Source organism: Motacilla alba, chromosome 1A (assembly GCF_015832195.1).
Source record: "Motacilla alba alba isolate MOTALB_02 chromosome 1A, Motacilla_alba_V1.0_pri, whole genome shotgun sequence".
Classification (NCBI taxonomy): Eukaryota; Metazoa; Chordata; class Aves; order Passeriformes; family Motacillidae; genus Motacilla; species Motacilla alba.
The window spans coordinates 50,461,494-50,480,942 of NC_052031.1; the positions used below are offsets into that span (position 1 = coordinate 50,461,494).

General features: G+C 47.7%; 2 protein-coding genes and 1 long non-coding RNA gene across 14 annotated transcripts in view; 2 read left to right on the plus strand and 1 right to left on the minus strand.

Annotated features, from left to right (window-relative positions):
• IL2RB (interleukin 2 receptor subunit beta) overlaps positions 1-5,655 on the plus strand; it is a 17,383-nt gene extending 11,728 nt beyond the window's left edge. For all 4 annotated transcript variants that reach the window (XM_038155272.1, XM_038155274.1, XM_038155273.1 and 1 more), the window contains one exon: positions 1,077-5,655. In XM_038155272.1, the coding sequence (XP_038011200.1) occupies positions 1,077-1,904 (828 nt within the window). In that variant the 3' untranslated portion in view covers positions 1,905-5,655. The remainder of the gene's footprint in view (positions 1-1,076) is intronic.
• Positions 2,078-7,748, minus strand: LOC119708673. Its single transcript, XR_005259136.1, has 3 exons — positions 7,619-7,748; positions 5,662-5,709; positions 2,078-2,207 (listed from the first exon to the last, which is right to left on the minus strand). It is a non-coding gene; the product is annotated as an uncharacterized LOC119708673 (long non-coding RNA).
• TMPRSS6 (transmembrane serine protease 6) overlaps positions 6,011-19,449 on the plus strand; it is a 19,836-nt gene continuing 6,397 nt past the window's right edge. Inside the window, exons 1-12 of one of the 9 annotated variants that reach the window (XM_038155262.1) lie at positions 6,011-7,903; positions 9,167-9,580; positions 9,756-9,898; positions 10,080-10,147; positions 11,375-11,559; positions 14,254-14,295; positions 15,131-15,335; positions 15,667-15,803; positions 16,013-16,125; positions 16,562-16,710; positions 17,783-17,928; positions 18,847-18,945. In XM_038155262.1, the coding sequence (XP_038011190.1) occupies positions 9,409-9,580; positions 9,756-9,898; positions 10,080-10,147; positions 11,375-11,559; positions 14,254-14,295; positions 15,131-15,335; positions 15,667-15,803; positions 16,013-16,125; positions 16,562-16,710; positions 17,783-17,928; positions 18,847-18,945 (1,459 nt within the window). In that variant the 5' untranslated portion in view covers positions 6,011-7,903; positions 9,167-9,408. Of the gene's footprint in view, positions 7,904-8,166; positions 8,833-9,166; positions 9,581-9,755; positions 9,899-10,079; positions 10,148-11,374; positions 11,560-14,253; positions 14,296-15,130; positions 15,336-15,666; positions 15,804-16,012; positions 16,126-16,561; positions 16,711-17,782; positions 17,929-18,846; positions 18,946-19,449 lie in introns of those variants that run through there. The other 8 variants (XM_038155264.1, XM_038155263.1, XM_038155265.1 and 5 more) reach the window with 8 other exon arrangements.

The following is a 19,449-nucleotide window of genomic DNA, read 5'->3' on the forward strand; positions in this document are numbered from 1 at the left end:
GGCCTCTCAAGATCCCACTCCCTCCCAGTTCAGTGCCTCCCTACTTGCCCTAGGCTGCCCAGCTCTTCCACAGATTTCCTGCTGCGAGCTTCTCCTCTGCTCCTGTTGTGAATTGCCATCACACTGGACAGCACTTAGCTTGCAATGCAATTCCTTGCATTCTTGTCTGTTTCCCTTCTTTTTCCACTCCACTATTCCCCTCCCCTAGGCTCTCTGTGAGTATGGGCAGCTGCAAGGAGACAATTACCATTCTGTGCAGCATTAAAGGGAGCATCAGATGCAAGACGTGGGAGGTGATCCCAAGGGGCATCTTGCTTTAAGAAGGACGGAAACAAACTGCAGAGGATTCAGAAACAGCAAAGCTTTGGAAAAGCCAAAGGTGTAAAAAGGCTTAGAAAGCTTAAACTACAGGGAAAGAGTACAGAATAGGGGGACGGGGTTGTGCAGCGGGCATTCAAGATATAATCAGTGCAGAAAGAACTTGAAAAATTTGCTTTACAAGCCCTAAAGGCAATGTATTTGAGTGTTAGCGAAACCAGTTTATTTTTAAGGATAATGATGCACTGAAGGATGTTGCTCATGATGAATATGAAAATTAGGCACAAGGGGTCTGGAAGAGCACTTTAGACAAGAAATCTGCATATGGCCATGTGGATATATCAGAAGCTTGTTCAGCACCTAGGAATAGATTGCATGAGATGCACCTCAGTACTGTTTTTCATGCTTCACTTCATCTTATGGTCTTGTAAGGGTGTTTCCTACCTTTTTTATTCCCTTTTTTTTTTTCATTTTAATTCTCCATCTTAAATTCCTTGCTCCAGAAAGCTCAAAACATAGGCTGACAAGATCCACTCTTAATTTTAATGTGACAGAATGACATACTTTCTCTGAAAGTCCTGCAGATGAGACATCATGAATGGGAATTTCCCTCCCCACCATCTCTGGTAACCCTTGCTTGGACAGAAAATAGGTCACTTGATTGCTGTGGCCAGTCAGTAGAAGAAACCTTTGGTTCCTCTCGGAGTGCTATACTTTGGTGGTCACAGTCTCTCTCTTGTGTGTTTCTTCCCCATCAGAAATGGCTCTCCTCCCCATTCTCCACATCTTCCTACTGCGTGAACAGCACAATCCCTGAGATCTCCATGCTCGAGGTGATGCAGAAGAATGACCAGGAATCCCGGTTCCTACTTTCCAAGGGAACCCTGACTCCTGATCCTCCCATAGAAACCAGTGTGCACTCTGGATCCAGCTGCTTCACCAACCAAGGCTACTTCTTCTTCCACCTTTCCAACTCCTTTGAGATCGAGCCCTGTCAGGTCTACTTCACCTACGAGCCTTTCAGCCAGGAGGGCAGTGGCAGCAAGGATGGCGACTGTTACCAGGCTCTCCCCTCTCCAGACCTCTGCACATTGGCAGAGGACATCAATATGTTGCCCAACAACTTCTTTCACTGCATCGAGGCAACCCAGGGCTCCCAAAAGAGCTCCTTCATGGAAGAGACAGCAGGTGAAGCCCAACAGGCCATGGCTGTTCCTGGAGCTCTCCAGTCGAGTGAAGGCTCTTCACCAACACCAGTTCTGGAACAGGATGAGAAGGTGATGGACAAAGCAGTTTCACAACCGGCTGAGGCCATGTGCCAGCTGGACACTGACTTTCCTGACCCACTGGACCTGCAGGACAGTGACACTGTCAGTGTAACAGAGGGGAGTGGGAAGGGGGGCCCTCCAACTGACCCCTGCACACCAGCAGCAATTGCTGCCTGTTCCTTCTCCCAGCCTCCACCTCTGTCACAAAGACAGGATGAGGAGCCATGCAAAACAGCCTTCTCCAGCCAGGTCCCAAACACTGGTGCCTACCTTTCTCTGAGGGACCTTCAAAGCCAGTACAGCCATTGCTCTGTCTAGGATCTGCCTGGAGGAGACCCACAGGTGGGAAAGGCCACCTCTGCAGGGAAGGCTAGATGGACAGTTTCTCTCCTCAGGACATGAATGTAACTTCAGCATCAATCCCATCGGGACTGCTCACTAATGAGGCTGGAGAACACAGGCAAACAAGGACTTACCTTCACAATCAAATCTGTTTTTCTGTTAATACTGGCTCCGATGGCGTAGAAACTCCTCACAGTTCTCAAGTGACATTCCAAATCTCACCAATTCATTTTTCCTTTCCCAGCTCCTGGTAGGAGACTGTGCCCGCACTTCCATGCTCTGCATTTTGGTGTAAAATAGCACTCAGCTTTGAGGCTGAGCAGGCATATGATCAGTTTGCCTCATACTGGCCTAAAAACCTCTAATGGGACAGAGAAATGCCTGAAGATGTGGATCTTAGATTTTATACAGGGGCCAATAGCGCTGCCAGTCAGTGCTGGGGTTGATGATGAAATGGATGAAGACATCTCCTCCTGACTGACCAAGGCTGTGATTTTTTTCTGTGATGTCCTCACTTTAAGTTTTAATCAGAGATTACATTCTAAGCTATTTGGTCCAGCTTTAGACTTTAGAGTCTAGACCTTGGAGTCTCTAAGGTTGGCTCAGAGCCACAACTGCATCAGCTGTCTAAGCAATGCAGTGTAAAAAAAGAAATCCCCATTATTGAGTTAAAAATACTGGGGAAATCCCCTCCCTCTCTTTCTTTCCTCCAGCTCTGATGGTGGCAGTAAAAAGAACTCACACAGTTTCCCATTCTTGCTACAATATTTTTCATGAAATCGAAAGCCTTTCTGCCCTGCTGGCAAACTACAGTTATTTGACTATGATAAGCTGATTGCAGAATAGTTCATCCCACATCCTGTATAAGTGGAAAACATCACAGCAGTGCTGCCCATTCCTTCCACTGCTGAAGGGAAACCATTGCCTAATTAGCAGCAAAGATGTGGTGAAGGAGCCCAGAAAACTAACACACAAATCAACACCTTTACTGAAAAGAAAACCTCAATCCATTTGCAAAGAATGGGGATAGCACAGACTTCGTTTTTCTTTTTCCTCTACATGCCCTGATCTGGCTTAGAAAAAGCCACAGAAGAAAAATGGTAAGGCAAAGGAAGATCTCTGCATTCACCATTTGTACCATCTGTCCATTTTCTTGCTGTATTTCTGGACTTTTCAGCAATGGGGAAATACCAGCCATGTGCTAAGAGTTCTTCTTATCTCTTAAAAACTCTTCTAAGGGAATTTATACCAAAAAGTTCAAGGATATTGAACTTGTTAACGCTTCTGTCACAGCTCTGAGTGTCAACTAGAACTAATTCTTTCCTATCTCTATCTGTCCAAGCATTGAGATTCCTGCCCCTACACTGTTACCTGACTTTGCAGTATGCATCCTGAATGTCATTATGAGTCCCAGGTGCATGGTCACCCACTGGCTTGGATTGTGCTTGAAAAGGGCTGTTCAGAGGAGTTAAGGCTACTTGTTGCTGGGAAGGCTTCGGGAACTATTCCTCTTCTATCATCATTCCTTCACCATCTGTCTCAAGACACGGACTGCTCCATTGTGTCCAGGAGAAAACAGGAGACACAGCCTCCTAGATACCGAAGAACAAGGCTTTCCCAGCTGCTTCTTGTACTTTGAGAATCTTCCCAGATGGGCTTTGAAAATCTTCCCAGAGACACTGACTCCCTTGCCTCTGATGGGCAGTTTGCTATCTTACATGGGAAAAGGATCCAAGCTGCACTGTCCCCATGTAGACTTTTTTAAGGTATTCTATTTTTCTTCATAGAATCATTAAGGTTGGAAAAGACCTTCAAGATTATCTACTCCATATTTTGACTGAATACTACCATGCTCACTAAACTATATTGCAAAGTGCCACATTTACTTGTTTTCTGAACACTTCCAAAGATGTCTCCAGCAACTTTCCTGGAGAGCCTATTCCAATGTTTAACCACTCTTTCAGTGAAGAAATTTTTCCTGATATCCAACTTGAACCTCCCCTAGTGCAATTTGAAGTATTTTCCTCTTGATCTATCATTTGTTATCTGGAAGAAGAGACTCACCTCTACCTTGCCACAACTTCCTCTCAGAGAGTTGTAGAGAGCAATGAGGTTACCCTTGAGCCTTCTTTTCTCCAAGCCAAACAGCCCCAACAATCCCTCAGCTTGTGCTCCAGACCCTTCACCATCTCTATTGCCCTTCTCTGGACATGCTCCAGCACCTCAATGTCCTTCCTGTATTGAGCATCCCAAAACTGAATACAGAGTTTGAGGTGTGGCCTCTGTCCAGGGGGATGATCCCTTTCCTGGCCCTGCTGGCCACACTATTCCTGATACAAGCCAGGATGTCATCAGCCTTCTTGGACCTCTGGGCACACCTGGCTCATTTTCAGCCAATGTCAACCAGCACCCCCAGGTCCTTTCCCACTGAGCATCTTCTCAGCCACTCCTCCCCCCATCTGCAGCACTGCATGGTGCTGTTGCAACCCTGTTGCTGACAGGACCTGGCACCTTGTTGAACCTCATACCATTGGCCTTGGCTCATCAATCCAGCCCATCCAGACCCCTCTGCACAGCCTTCCTACCCTGCAGCAGATCAACACTTCTATCCAGATTGGTTCATCTGCAAACTGACTAAAGGGGAGCCCTTGATCCTGTCATCTAGCTGCCAACTGGATTTAACTCCAGTCACCAACTCTTTGGGTTTGGCCATCCAGCCAGTGTTTTACCCAGCAAAAAATACACACATCCATGCCATGGACTCATGGACCAGTTTCTCCAGGACAATGCTGTGGTAAGATAGTGTAAAAGGTTTTACTAAAGATTAGGTAGACAACATCCACAGCCTTTCCCTCTTCCATTAAGTCAAATTCACCCTGTCAAAGAAGGAGAACAGGCTGGTCAAGCTGGACAAGCCTTTCCTAAACCCATGCTGGCTGGGCTTGATCCCTTTGTTGTTCTGCAGCTGCCATGTGATGGCACTCAAGGTGACCTGTGCCATGATCTTCTGTGGCACTGAGGTCAGGTTGACGGGCCTGTAGTTCTCAGATCCTCCTTCCAGCCCTTTTTGTAGATGGGTATCACACTGGCTAACCTCCAGTCACCTGGGACCTCTCTGGCTAGCCAGGACTGCTGATAAATGATGGAAAGTGGCTTGGTGAGCTCTTCTGCCAGTTTTCTCAGTGCCCTTGGGTGGACCCCCTCCAGCCCAAAAATTTGGGAGTGTCTGAGTGGCACAGCTGGTCACTAACTACTTCCTGCTGGATTACAGGGGGTTTATTCTGCTCCCTGTCTTTGTCTTCTGGCTCCGGGGGGTGGGTACCCTGGGGACATCTGGTCCTTCTGTTAGAAACTGAGGCAAAGAAGGCATTAAGTAGCTCAACCTCATCTTTAATGACGATATTTCCCTGCCAAGTCAAATAAAGGATGGAGCTTCTCCTTGACCCTCTTTTTGTCATTAATGTATTTGTTATTTTTTATAACAGTAGCTAGATTGAGTTCTAGCTGGACTTTCTCCCTTCTAATTTTCTCTCTGCATGACCAGACTATGTACCCGTACTCTTACTGAGTACATCTTGCTGCTAAGATGATTACAAAAAATCAGGTTTGCTTCTTTGTAAATAAACAAAATATTAAATAATCTACAGTGTTTTTCTGTTCTTTGGGTGAGGGGAAATGATTAACAACTTTTCTATACAAGGAACTAGGTGAAGTTTTGCTCAGGCTAATATACCTTTAGCTCTCCTTCCTACTCCCTGCCCCAAGGGAGGGACTCAGACACCTAAAAAAGAAAGCAGAGTTAGATGTGATCCTGTGGCAAGTTCCTGAGGGCTGTCCTGCTGGCTCAGTATTTTTTCATACCCACCATCCCCCCCTCCTCCCCCCCCCCCCCCCCCGCCCCGGTCGCTTTTTGTGAAAATGTTGACAGCTTTGGAGCTGGCAAGCTGTTAGCACAGCTTTTGCAGCCATGCTGGGTGTGAATGTGTGACACACTGCGGCAGGAAGTGCTCAACGTCAGATCTGGCGATAACTGGACCTTTCTTCCAGGAAGACGAGATCATGTGGTCTTGTATTCTTGTATGTGAGTAACACTGGTTGTGAATGCCAGAGTCATTACACTCTCAGTGATTTGGGGACCTTTTGCTGCTGGGTTCCCAACAGCCCTTTGGAAATGTCACACAGGGAGCAGTCACACACCGTGTTCTCCCCTCTCGAGCCCATGAGAACACGGCGTGTGGTTCGCAAACCCACAGAAACACGCTATGGCTGTGTCCGCCAGTACCAGAGGCAAACCAAAGCTGAACAAGAGCACTGTGTGGAAAATATTGGTGTGGAAAATATCAAGCTAACAGTCACAGGCACGAGTCCTCTCTTTATCTTAAGCCCAGACACAGTAAAGATAGCTGTCACATCTCTCATCTCCTTTCCAAGATACCTTGTTCATAAATAGATACCACTCTCAGCCTCCTCCTACATCTCTTCCTTTTTTTTTTTTTTTTTTTTTTTTTCTGTGGAGAAACAGAAAGCAAGGGGTACTTGCAGTAAAAAAATTCCTCTGAAGTTAGATCTGATCAAAGGTTTGGGTCCTTGGTTGATTCAAAAGCCTGTGGTGATAGATGTGGTATGCTTGCTTAGATAGATCGGGTTGAGATTCTATATATTTTGTTCTGCTGAAAACACCAGAAAAAGAAGATTCTTCTTTCCAGGAAAATTTAATTCAAAAAAGCAAGGTCTTTGGCATTGAGAAATACCCTCAGATCGGTTCTGACCCACTGTGGCAAGCCCCTCATAGCGTAAACTCAGAAAAGCTATATATGAATACATTTGTGCCCAAAGATGCTGCATGTCCCTCATTAACCGTGGAAATTCTGGCTAAAAGTAACTTTTAAAAGTGAAATCAGGTCTCAAATATCTTGATTCTGAAAGCACTCCCACTCAATCACTACAGCTTTCTATCTACATTGAATGTTTATCTACTAGAATCCACCATGAGGCAACTACAGCAATGGCTTTTGGTCTTCATGCAGTCCCAGACTAAACTTGGTCCAGTGACAGAGCTGAAAAATATCTACCCCTGCACAGCTGCCAAAATGAGCCCAAGCAAGCCCTGGCCCAAATAAGCTCAACCCCAGGTCGATGTGGCTGGCTAGAGCTCTGCCCTGGGTCAGGAGCCACCCATTTATTGATAGAGTAACTCTGTTTTCTCTGCTCTAGCTGCAGTGTCTCTGCTTTCTGTGAAAAACAAAGGGGCACATACAGACCTGCGGGACTGTAAGCAAAAGCAGCTGAGAAGGACCTGGGGCTGGAAGAAAAGCAGATGCTGCAGGGAGATATGAGTGGTTGTGCAGCTGAGTGTGGGGAGCCCAGTGTCAGGAGACCAGGCAGCAAGAAGTGCAAGAAGACAAGAGGGAGTCTCTGAGGTTGGCACTGTGCTTTGCTTTCATCTGATGAACACTGTGGTAACCAGACCTGCTCTCTACTGCTGTCCTCCCTCCTTCCAGCCATCTACCTCTGCCAGCCAGCATCTGCTCCATCCCTGTGCGGGGGAACACACACCGATGGGACCAAAGAGGGCAGCTAAGAAATACAGCAGTTGCTCAGCAACTCCCTGTCCCCTGAGGAGGACAGTGTAAGCAATCTGCACCAATCTCCTGGACTGCTCCTCTCTGCACAGCTAGAGATGCTCCTACCTTGACTTTTTCTGGATTTCCCCTGCTCAGCCTGCAGATCTTCTCCCGCTTTAAGCTTCCAAACCCTTCATTTCAGAAAAGAAAAAAGCCATTGCGCAGGGTGCGCTGACCCACCGCAGCAGGATGGTGCAGGACAAAGGCCGAGCTGAAGGGACACGGCACCAGGTTATTGATCACTGAGGAGACCTTGAGCTGGGTAAATAGATGTCCTGCTTCCTCCCCCACTCCCTGCAGGTGTGAGTTGGGGTGTGGGCCAGGTCTCACAGGCAGCAGCAGGCTTTAGAGGTAGGTCTGCAGTTCTGGGGGAAACCTCAGTGCCTGCCATCAAATCTACTAACAAAGAGGCTCTTCTGCTGCTTCCTGCCCTCTCTCCCCTGCCCCTCCATCTGCAGTGGTGTGCTTATGCCTGCTGTTTCTGAAGGGATGCTGTGATAGTGGAGAAGTGCCCTTGCTCTCCTGGGCTACCCAATTTGGCTCCTTGAGGAGGAGACCCTTCCCGGAGGTTGCACAGAAAGGTGCCCCACAGGGAGCAAGGGGGGGCAGTCTGTGCTGGGCCTGTTTGTACTACCTGCCCCTCTGGAAGGGTGTGTTAGAGCAAGTGGATGTGTGACTGCTTGTCCGAGTGTAGATGTTCACCAGGCTGGGTTTAATGTTCTGGAGTTACCTGGGGCTTACATTCTGCAAATGTATCTCCATGTTGCAAGGCAGCCTGGAGTGCTTGGGGCTCCGTAACTGGGGGGAGGAGGCTGAAAAGCCCACTCATCCTTTTCAAGTGATGCTCAGTGGCATCCACATGGGCTAAAACGTGCATGAGGCCAGCCACCTCTTCCCCTCAGCTGTAGCAAGTCCCTCCCATGCACTCCTCTCCCCATGTTCATATGCACCACTGGGAACAAAGACGACTCACAGACAGGACACAAGCATTCCACAAGATCTCTGTGTTCTCCCATGCAGATGCATCCACATCCCTTTCCTCTCCAACCACAGAAACACAGAAAACCTTTGAGGGCGGGCATGTACTGTGTGGTGGCAGGGGAAAGGAGGAGGAAAGTGGGTGACAAAACCAGTATTAATGTGGCTCTCTTGGGCAATGGTATTTCTCACCCTCAGAGCGTGGGGCTGACAGAAGAGAAGCAGCCAGGAAGAAGCAAAAGAAGCAATTTGGGGGAGATGAGGGGCAAAGGAAGACAGAAGGTGTCCCCTGGCACAAGCAGGTTGTGGTGAAGGGCTGAACATTATTCAGGTGCTCTCTTCCCATTAGCTCAGCTGTTGAGCCAGTGCCAGCATTGGCTTTGCCTGGGAACACACGGCCTGGTGGGAATGGCAAAGTTTGCTTACTTTTGGGGATCAAGATAAAAATGGCACAACAGGCAAAGTGTAACTTCAGGTTCCCAGACAGTGGCTGCTTTGTGCAGCTTTTGCTCACATTTCAGGTCACCGATTTTCTAGATAAAAAAAATACCAGTTTTAAAACAGCTCCCAGCCTGGGAGGACAACACTTTTGTATTCAGAGAAACTCATTATTGTACTAATTTTCACTTTTGACAGAAGCAAAACCCAGGGAATGCCTTTGAATACCATTGGATTACCAGGAGATGTAGACAAGACAGTGTCCTGGAAGCCTGTCTCCCACTGATTTAGCAGTTTTACTCGCATTTGCTCTGAGCAAAGTCTTTGATATTTGCGCAGTGATCTCTTGGGACTGTAGATCTTGGGAGAGGAGGACAGATTTGGCATAACACCTTCAGAGAGGGTGTAAAGGGAAACAGAAAAACCAGCCTGACCCTGGCATGCTGTGTCACCAGACGCGCCTGATGGAGGCCGAGGAACAGGAGGAAGACTCCAGCTCGCTCTCAAATGACAAATCAGAAACTAACTCACGTCTCTGCCTCCGCTATGTGCCCCTCGGGATAGCCTTTCTTGTGCTGGCTGGAGCTGCTGCAGCAACCTGGTATTTCCTAGGTAAAAATTCACATGTTTTTTCACCCCTGCAGGAGGCGGAGAGAGGGTAGTCAAAGCAATGCCCAGCCCAGAGCACATTAGTGACTCTGGGTATCCTTTAGAGAGTCATACACAGGGGTAACCCCCTCTTTCCTATGTATCACTAAGGTAACCCAGAAGTGTCTTCTCTCGGCAGACTACAGACCATGGCATCTGGAGCCATCCGTCTTGCAGTTCTACTGTGGCAGCCTTCAGGTCCTCAACCGCCGGTACTCCCCGGACCTCGGGCAGGTGGAGTCCAGAGCCTTCTGGGTGGAGTCAGCTAAGCTCCAGAACATGGTGAGGGCAGTTTCATGAACAGAGCCAGACCCCTGAGGCTCCTCAGTGAGTAGAATGAGGAAGGGCTCAGGCACCCCCATGCAAAGGCAGGCTTGGTTGGCCTGTACAGCAAGAGGGATGAAAGGTGGGATCAGCCACTGTAACATGGCCCTGTAGTTATCAGACAACGTTCTCATTGCAGCTAAAGGAACTGATTCGTGCCACAGAGCTGGGTCGGTACTACAACTCCAGCACGGTGTATGCCTTTGGGTGAGTAGCACCCACAGCATATTTGCTTGTTCCTGTGTGAAAGCTTCCAGTAAATTGTACTCTGGTTTCACTGAAATCTGCCCATGACAAACATCTGCGGTCCCTGCCATGACCTCCAAGCTAGGCTGGACAGTCCAGATTCAGAATGGTTCCAGTATAATAGAGCTGGGGATACTTGATGCTCCTCTTCATCCCAGGTCATGATGAAAAGGCAAAACTGACAAATTTTTCAGAGAGACAAAAGTTCAAGAGAGTAAAAAAAAATCATTGGGAAGAGATTAAAAAAATTGTCTTGGCATGGTCAGTAGAAACTAAGCAGCTGGAAATTATTTTTCTAATTCAAGAAAGCTATTTTATGGCCTGACTCTAGGCACCAGAAGTGAGAGGCCAGAACGCAGCATGGAAAAGTTATTCTTACCAAGAAGCCTGGACCACCTGGGAACAGGATAACAGTGGAATGGGACAGATGTGGGACTACAGCTTTGCAGGTCATAACAGTAGAACAGGATAGCAGAAATTGTTTCCAGACTGATGGTCATTTGCTTCTGATTTTTTTCCTATGGAAAACCACACCCCTATATTTGTCCTTTACCTAAGGAATATTTCAACTTTGATGTAATTCCATTTTCAGCTGGGGAAAGAAAAGTTTCACTTGCACATCTTCCTCTAGCCTTTTACTGAACAAATACGTGTTTCAACATCTCCTTGCCCTCCCCCAGCCAATTTTCTCTGCCAGCTGGTTGAACAGAACTTTTCGAGGCACAATCTCCTGCAGCTTCAGCCTGCCCAGCATTAATGGGTTGTGGTAAGGTACCTGGTCATAAATCATCCACTTGTCACCATTGGGAGATGAGACAGTGAAGTCTTGAGCTTCTCTTTTCAACCCCTGGTCAGTAGTACCCAAAGGTCATTTCTACCTGCAATGAGACTACTCATTAGACTATTCTTGATTAATTATCATAATAATTTGAGCTCATATGGTCATCACTAAAGCCAGATGGCATGGAACGGCTTCTTCTCATAAAGCACTGACTCACACCATGGATTTTGCAGCTCTTTTGCCCCACTCAGAGAGGTTCCTCTGGGTCACAGCAGCAGAGTTGGAAAATCTACACAGATATGTCTGATTTATGGAAAAATAGTGGGGAGGGAATTCTCCGGGGTTTGTCTCTCCAGTAATTCTGGAGATGATGAGCAAGAATATTTTACATGCTATTTCTCTGTTAGGGAGGGAGCTCTGACCTTCTTCTTCTGGTTCACCCTCCAAATCCCTGAGAGTCAGCAGAAGGAGGCAACTGCTGAGAGGGTAAACACAGTGCTCCACCAAGAGCTCTCCACCAGCTTCAACAGCTCAGGCAGCCTGTCCTACCAGACGGAGTACAGGGTCAACCCAGACTCTCTGGTTCTCCTGGGTAAGTACCAACTGCTCAGCCAGGCATGAGCAGTCAGAAATGCTCCACAATGTAGAAGGTTAGGAGAAAAGGCCAGGAGTCTATTGAAGGAGACAGAGGAAACCTGAAGAGGATGAGAGAAATAGTAAGGATCAGGAGATAAAATTTTATGCATTTTTTTCCTCATAGAGAAGAACTGAAATTTGATTAAAAAAAAAAAATCCTTCCTTTGAAGGATTAAAATTATTGGAGATACACCTGACCATGATCAGATAGGTGATTCTTTTTTCACCCATCAGCTTTGGCTTCTGTAGAGCAAGGTCTTAGACAGGTCATGACTTGATCAGCTCAGCTTGAAAACACCGAGCACTTAGGTTTGTTACTTTCCTTTGGGAGATTATTCTAGACTGTTTGATAGAGAGAATAAAAGCAACATATCTGAGTCACCACTAAGTCTTCCTCGGAGACAAACATCATTGTCACTTCAGTCCTGACATATGATTTTAAGGATTATTTATTGTTGCTCACAGTGAAGGTCACAGCCTGTTTAAAAAGCCGCCCATGCAAAACTGCTCCAGAGCAGTTGTTAGGTAAGGAACTAGGGATGTATATGTAGTCAATGCATACAAGTCCAATGGAATTTATATTTGATTGATGTCATGAGGCTTAACTTTTCAGCCTAGTCTGATCTCTCTCACAGAGTACCAAATCTCACAGGTTTTAAAATACACTGGGTTTCTTCTCCTCCTCTTGGAACTCCTATTTCCAAGTTTCTTGTCCCCATGAGATGTTAAATCTCCAAGTTGCTTGTTTTGGGTTTTTTTCCCCCAGGCATGTGATGTTGCATTATTCTAAGGTGAAGCTTCTTTTATTATATCCTACCCATACTTTCTTTAACTTTTACCCCCCACATCCCAATTGTTTTGTGGGTCATTTTTCGGTGCCTGTAAAGAAAATTTGATTTCCTCTAAATGATTTTCACTCCCTCATCCAGACCATCATCTTAAGGTCTTAGTCAGAAGATGCATTAGCATCTCATCAAGACTTCTCCTCCCACAGTTACTTCTACTTATGATTTGTTTCCAGCATACCAGATCCTATGCTCAGCCAATTTAAATGAACTTTCTTTTCAAAGATATGACAAGTAAATATGCTAAATCCTTCCAAGTCAGCCCATCTAGCATTTTCCTTTTATTTGCTCACTTCATAATGCAACTCATAAACAAATTAAAATGATGGTGCCATAATTTTAGCTGTTCCTAGTTCCCTCTTATTTGCTTTGCATCTGTTTCACTATTTTATTCATTTCAGCAGACCACACTTTTTTCTATTTTGGACTTAACACACCAGGTGTAGTTCATGCAGCTCCTTCTGCTTTCCCTAGTCCTTTCCCCCTCCAGTCAGCAGTACAGTCTGATAACTGAGACAAAAGCCAGAAATTTCTTATAATGTTGAGCCAGAGTGACCTCCAGCCAGTGACTTCACCTCTGGTTTCATTTGCCCTGTCTAGTCAGAGTGAAGAAACAGCCAGCTAATAGCAGTTATTAGCCCTTCATTGCTTTCTGGCAGACTTTTGCTGGCCTGCTCAGCTCTAAACTCTGCTTTGAGAGGCGGAGCTGCAAACCATTGACTACTACAGGAACCTCTCCAACATCTCCAGTGCTTTATTTTTACTAATAGCCACACTCACTCCAGTACACTACCTTCCCCCTTCCCCAAAAATCATTCAGGACTTGCTGTTCTCTACAGGAACTCGGGTTTATTAGCTTCAGATAAAGGAGTACTGACTACCAGCTCTGCACAGACTATTCCCTACAGCACATGAGCTTGCCTAGGAGCCTGCCTTATGCCTGCAGGATCCTATTTTCCACAACAACTGTTTTTGCTATGACAAAACCACTCATCTCTCCCCACAGATTTGCTTGGAAACCACAAATGACCAAAGCCCTGACCTAGGCAAACCCCCAACAACAATCCTCACACCCAGCTGACCTCACAGTGCCTTTTATTTTGGCAATTATTCCCAGTAGCACCTGATCTCTGGCTGATTCCAGTTCAGCTGGAAGGCTGGAGAAAAGCCCATCTCCCTTAAAGTGTTATCCACCCTGTGGCTGTTTTGCAGAGATTTGTAGCCCCTGATGGTCACTTTCTCTGCAACTCCCTTCTCCAAAGGTGGACTCTACAAGGATGTTGAGTAGCTCATTGCGCAGTGGTCATCAAAAGGGAACCCCTTCTCTACCCTCAGTGACTCCCATATTTCTGATTGGGTGTTCTTAAAAGTGGGACAGCAGGTGGTGAAGGCTCTGGGAAGTGGGGTTGTGCCCTGTGATGTGGCTGGCAGAGGAGGGGAATGACTACCTGAGGCATTGCCCAGCCCTCCTGGGAAGAGGTCCTGGAACAGTGCACTAAAATGGGCAAGGAAAAAGGCAGAGAAGTCCCTGATGGGCTGGAAAGAAAGAATTAGGGCTGTTGGATTTGGGTCAGGGGCAGAAAAACTTCCCAGAGAGATGGGCTGGGGAAGGCATGACTGGAACAGGTCCCTGAGAGCAGACAGAGAGGTGCCTGGGGGATGCCCCATGCTGCAGCTGTGAGTGAGCTAGTTACATAAGGAAGGAAGGGAGTCCTCACCTACCATGCTGGGTGATCAGATTATCTTTTTTTAAAATCCAGTTTATGTTTTTGTTTATCTTCCTTTATATATTTTCTTTCTAACAGAATCCAGTGTGAAAGACATAGTAGTGCTGCAATCCACTCTGGGTAGGCTACCTTCTCCTTTCCTTTTGAGTTCATGACTTTATGGGAGGGATTTTCACAGGGGACAGAAAGCTTGTTGGCCTCCTGGAGTTGTGAATCCTGGGAAGGGGAGAGTAGCAGCAAGGGAGCACCAGTGCTGCTGCTTGGCCAGATCCAAACTACATGACTGCTGTGTGCTGGATGGTTCTGGGCAGAGATGCCGGGGCAATGCAGCCACCTCAGATTTGTCCTGGTCCTAATGAGAACTCTGAAATAGCTGAGTATACTGGTACCACAGTGCTGATTCCAGGCCCCATGCAATGCTGCTGGCTGGGGTGAAGGTTTCCTGCGTGGTCCTGCACTGGATGTGCCTCATTTAGGAGTCTGTTGTCTTGGCAATGTTTGAAGATGCTTTTAGTAATTTCAGGCAGTGTTGTAAGTTCTCTGTCTGGCAGCTTGCATTACATATGCTATTAGAAGCTCACCTTTAAGCTGATATTTACTCAAAAATCCTGGTGTGAAAGTCTTCTGAAACCTGGAATTCAGATGAGGGAGATCTAAAGCCAGGAAGAATATGGGGCTGAGAGGAGAAAGGTGAAAAAGTAAATAAAGCCAGTGGAAGATAACTGTGCTGTGCTGGTATTTAAAGCCTGAGGTAGTATTGGGTTAACCAAGGAAGAGGGAACAGTTCTTAGAGAAACTGGGACAATGGTACAAAAGGATCAGTGCCACCACAACATACGTAAAAGTAAACCGAGATCACTGGGATGAGTCAGCCTAACCCTAAGAAAGGGCTTACACTGATATACCAAGGGACAATCCCATATCTTAATTTCTCCTCCAACAACATCTATTTCAGGTTGCTACAGGTACAGCTATGTCCAGGAGGATGACGTCTTAAGGCTGGAGGGCCCTGACTACCTGGCCTCCAGTTGTCTTTGGCACCTCCATGGCCTCAAGGGCTACATGATCAAGCTACGCCTGGAGTGGACTCTGCCTGACTGCAGGGACCGCCTGGCAATGTACGACGCAGCCGGGCCCCTGGAGAAACACCTCATCACCTCGTAGGTAGCTCTTGAGCCGGGAGAACATGGTGGGGAAGACAGGCAGGATGGCAGGACATACCACAGAAGGGGAAGGTGTCAGATGACATCAGAGGAGGTTCTCCTTGATGTACAACCTATCTTTTGCTGATCAGCTGAAGTCACTGATATGGGATATGTCTTAAAACCGTGCTGCAGGAGCTGTTGCTGTTGGCCCTTTTTGTGGTTCAGATAGGGCCTTACAACTGCTGTGTGTGGATCACACAGCTATCCATTGCCCCTCTTTCTCATTCTTCTCTTTCATTTGTTTATTGCTTGCTTCACTCCCATCCTTTTATCTGTTTCCCCTGAGGATCTATGGCTGCAGCCGGCAGGAGCCCATTGTCGAAGTCCTTTCATCTGGTCCTGTCATGTCCATTGTGTGGAAGAAAGCCATGTACAGCTACTATGACCCCTTCATCCTCTCAGCACAGGCGGTGCCCCTCGAAGGTGAGGAAGGCTGGAGGAGAGTGGCTATACTTACAGGGAGAAGATTGGTTTTCTCCCACAGTCTCACGGCTCCTAGAGGTCCTACATCTCTGTTAGGGGCAGAATTCATTCTGGATTGCAGGGGTAGTCAGTAAAAGGCAGGTTACATGGCCTCCTTGGGTTGAGGCTGAGCTGATAGAGAGCAGGGCTTTGAATGTCTGTATTTACAGCTTGTGAAGTGAACATAACTCTGCGGGAGAGCCTGGAGCTGCAGGGGAAGATCGGCACCCCACACTACCCCAGCTACTACTCGCCCAACACACAGTGCACCTGGCACATGACGGTAAGAGCTGGCTCCCACAAGAGCATCCACCCTGCCCCCAAAACCAGGGCAGCACTCTGCACATTGTAGGGGTACAGCCAGGGCTCTTAGTCAGAGCATCATGAGAAGAAAGAAGAGGGTGAAAGCCTGCTCAGCCTCCACATAAGGTGTGTTTCTGAGGGGGAAGAAGACTAATATTGCATACCAGCATAGAGATGCCATAGCTGAGGAAGAATCTGAAATCTGATCTCCAGAGGGGTTCTTCAAAGCAGAACCAGATTGATAGGAATTGATAAGAATTGCCAGGCTTTGATACCAGCAGCAGAGCCACCTGGGCTGTGGCATGGCTCCAGTTTACAGGGTGCTTCTTTCTGACCTTCAATGTGGTCAGAGACATCTGGCCTTCACATTTGATCTGCTCATTTTTGACTTACAGAGTGTGCTGTAACACTCCTAGGAGCCATCTGCCCTCTGCTCTGCACCCCCTTGTCTGCAGGTCCCATCCCTCGACTACGGAGTCACCCTCTGGTTTGATGCCTACGCCCTCAGCAGACAGAAGCACGACCTGCCCTGTACCCAAGGCCAGTGGATCATTCAGAACAGAAGGTGTGTGGTGGGGTCCTGGTTTCTGTCTCTCCCTTCCCACCTGGGATAAAACAGGGATTAAACCTCTGCAGGTTCCCTGCTCACTTCAGCCACCATGTGTGAGAAAGAAGGGCCATACATTGAGCTGCACTCAGTGACCACTATTTGTGCTGGTGCCTCCTGCTTTTCTGCTAATCTTGTTCACTCTATCCCCAGTGGACACATTTCTCACAGATTTGCTTCAAGCTACCAACCTGCTTTCTCTGTCTTGCTGTTCGCATCAGGCTTCTTAGTTTTCTCCTGTGTGTGTAACCTTGGTGTCCTCCCACGTCTCCTGTGTTTGCAAATCTGCCTGTCACCACCTCTGCAATATTATCTGTGTGCCACTGCCTTGCATCCACCTCCGTACAGATCTTCCCCTTAGCTCCATATCCTCCTGCTTTGACTGCAGCCATTTCCCCCGCAGGACTTCCCACAAATAGCATCCATATGCAGCTGGGGCTACTGCTCACCACTGCCCAGGTGCAAAGGATGGACAGCTGTTGTGCTCCCGTCTCCTCAAAGCAGGCTCTGAGACAGATGGACATATAGCCTTTGGTTTTCCTCCCACTTATTGCAAAATTCCCTGTTTCCCTCCAAAACCTTCCCCAACCCACCTCATTAGTGCCTTCTCCATGGTTCCTGTAGGGGTAACTTGTCTTCCTAGGAAGGAGCTGATCCAGAAGTTTTGTTACCCTGGCTTAGGATTTCCACTTTTTCTCTCCCTGCCTTCCTTTCTTAAACTGTCAGTGCCACAGTTTCTACAACATGGCTTCTTCAGGAAGATAACGAAGGAGAATCTTACACTATAAGAACTGAACTGCTTTGCATGGCCTGATCTCAGTGCATTCCAGAAAGCAGGAAATATCTAAAGATAGGAGGGTCCCTCAGGACTCTGGATCTCATGCATACTGAAGGCAGTTTGTATTCCTGGTTTGCCTGCAAGGACCCAGTCTGCGTGATCCCCTTTCTGCCCCAGCCCCACCGAGCCCCCTTGCCCTGCTTTGTCTCCTGCCTCCCTGTCCAATCCGCCTTGCCTGTGTTTGCCCCTCAGGTTGTGTGGCCTGCGGACCCTGCAAGCCTACGCTGAGAGGATCCCAGTCACATCTTCTGCTGACATCACCATCACCTTCACCTCGCAGATCTCCTTAACCGGCCCTGGCGTACAGGCAGCTTACAGCCTGTACAAGCAATCTGACCGTAAGCTTAGGTTCTTCCCTGCTTCTTTGTGAGGGGACCAGACGCCCCTCTGCACTTGCCTTGTGCCGGGAAAAACACAAGGCACAGCCCAGGAGCCCTAGGTGCCACCCACCCTTCAGGAAGGTGCTCACAAATCCGTGATGCACTGGTGATCCCCCCGAAAAAAGAGGCAATTATGTGCAAAGCTGTTTCTGCACATGTGGCCCTGCCTCTTGTGGCCAGAGCATCCATACAACAAACCCAGGGTCACAAAATTGCCTAAAATCTTACCCTCGTGTCAACATCACAGACTGGCCTTGGGAATTCAATGAGAAAGCACCTCTGCTTGAAGCAACATTTGTTTTGATTACAAGATCTCTTAGAGAAAGCTGTTTCCTGCTCACCTTGGAATCCGTGCAAACAAGAGATAAATAAAACCGCACACAAATACACACATATGCAAATGCCACCCACAGTCTGTCTTTCCAAGGTTTCACCATCTCCCTCCTAAAGGGTGCCAGTAATGCACACCAGTCCCAGAATATGAGCACCTGTCAACATGTCTAACAACAACCCCTTCAAGGTCCCACGTAAGTTTTGATAGCAACTCCAAAGAGCCTGTTTCAGCTTTTCCGTGGCATTCAGGAGACATGAAACAGCATGATCCTGACGTATGGCATGCCAGACAGGTGGTTGTTCTGGATATTGCCCATTGGTACCATGCAAAACAGTAAAAGCCCTTTTTCCCCTGGTGTGTATCCTGGCTCTATATGTCCCTGTTAGGAGCAGATGACATGGCAGATTTTGGGGAGTGCAATACACTGCAGCAGCACTTGTGTGGTCAGGAGGGTGTGCAGTTCCATCCTTTCAAGCCATGGTGCTCTGCTGCCAGGAGGTTTCCAGTTATTGGGGACTAATTGCTCTCTTTTGGTTTCACAGCCTGTCCTGGGGAGTTTCTGTGTTTGGTGAATGGTTTGTGTGTCCCAGCCTGTGATGGGATCAAGGATTGCCCCAATGGGCTGGATGAGAGAAACTGTGGTGAGTGATTTCTTCTCCCTGCTAGTCCCTGGTCTCAGCAAGACACAGCCCCTTTCTTCTCTGAAGGCAGGGAGAGATGGAGAGGATTTGGGTGACCAAGGCACAGCCTTGTACCTCAACTTCAGGAACTTAATCCTCCGTGCCATTAGAAGTCTCATCCTACTGCTGTATGGCTTTAGCCTGCTCTGGAAAGAGCACTAATGCTTCTGGCTCCTGTCACAGTACAGCCTTCCCAGGAGAGTCCCCTAGTAGCAAGAGCACCAAGAGTTCCAGGCAGCCTGAAAGAAGCCCCCTACCCAACTGTCCCCCACCTTGCCTGTCCTGCTTGCCTCCCACCCAGGGTCTACAACCCCACCTCAGCCCTGGCCTACAGCTGCCTCTGCTGTCACACCCCTCAGCATCCCCCTCCCTGCTCTCACTTCCCCAGGCACATCCACTGCCTTTCTTTCTCCTCTTTCCCCCTGTGCCATTTGTGACACTTCACTTCTACAGACCCCGACTCAC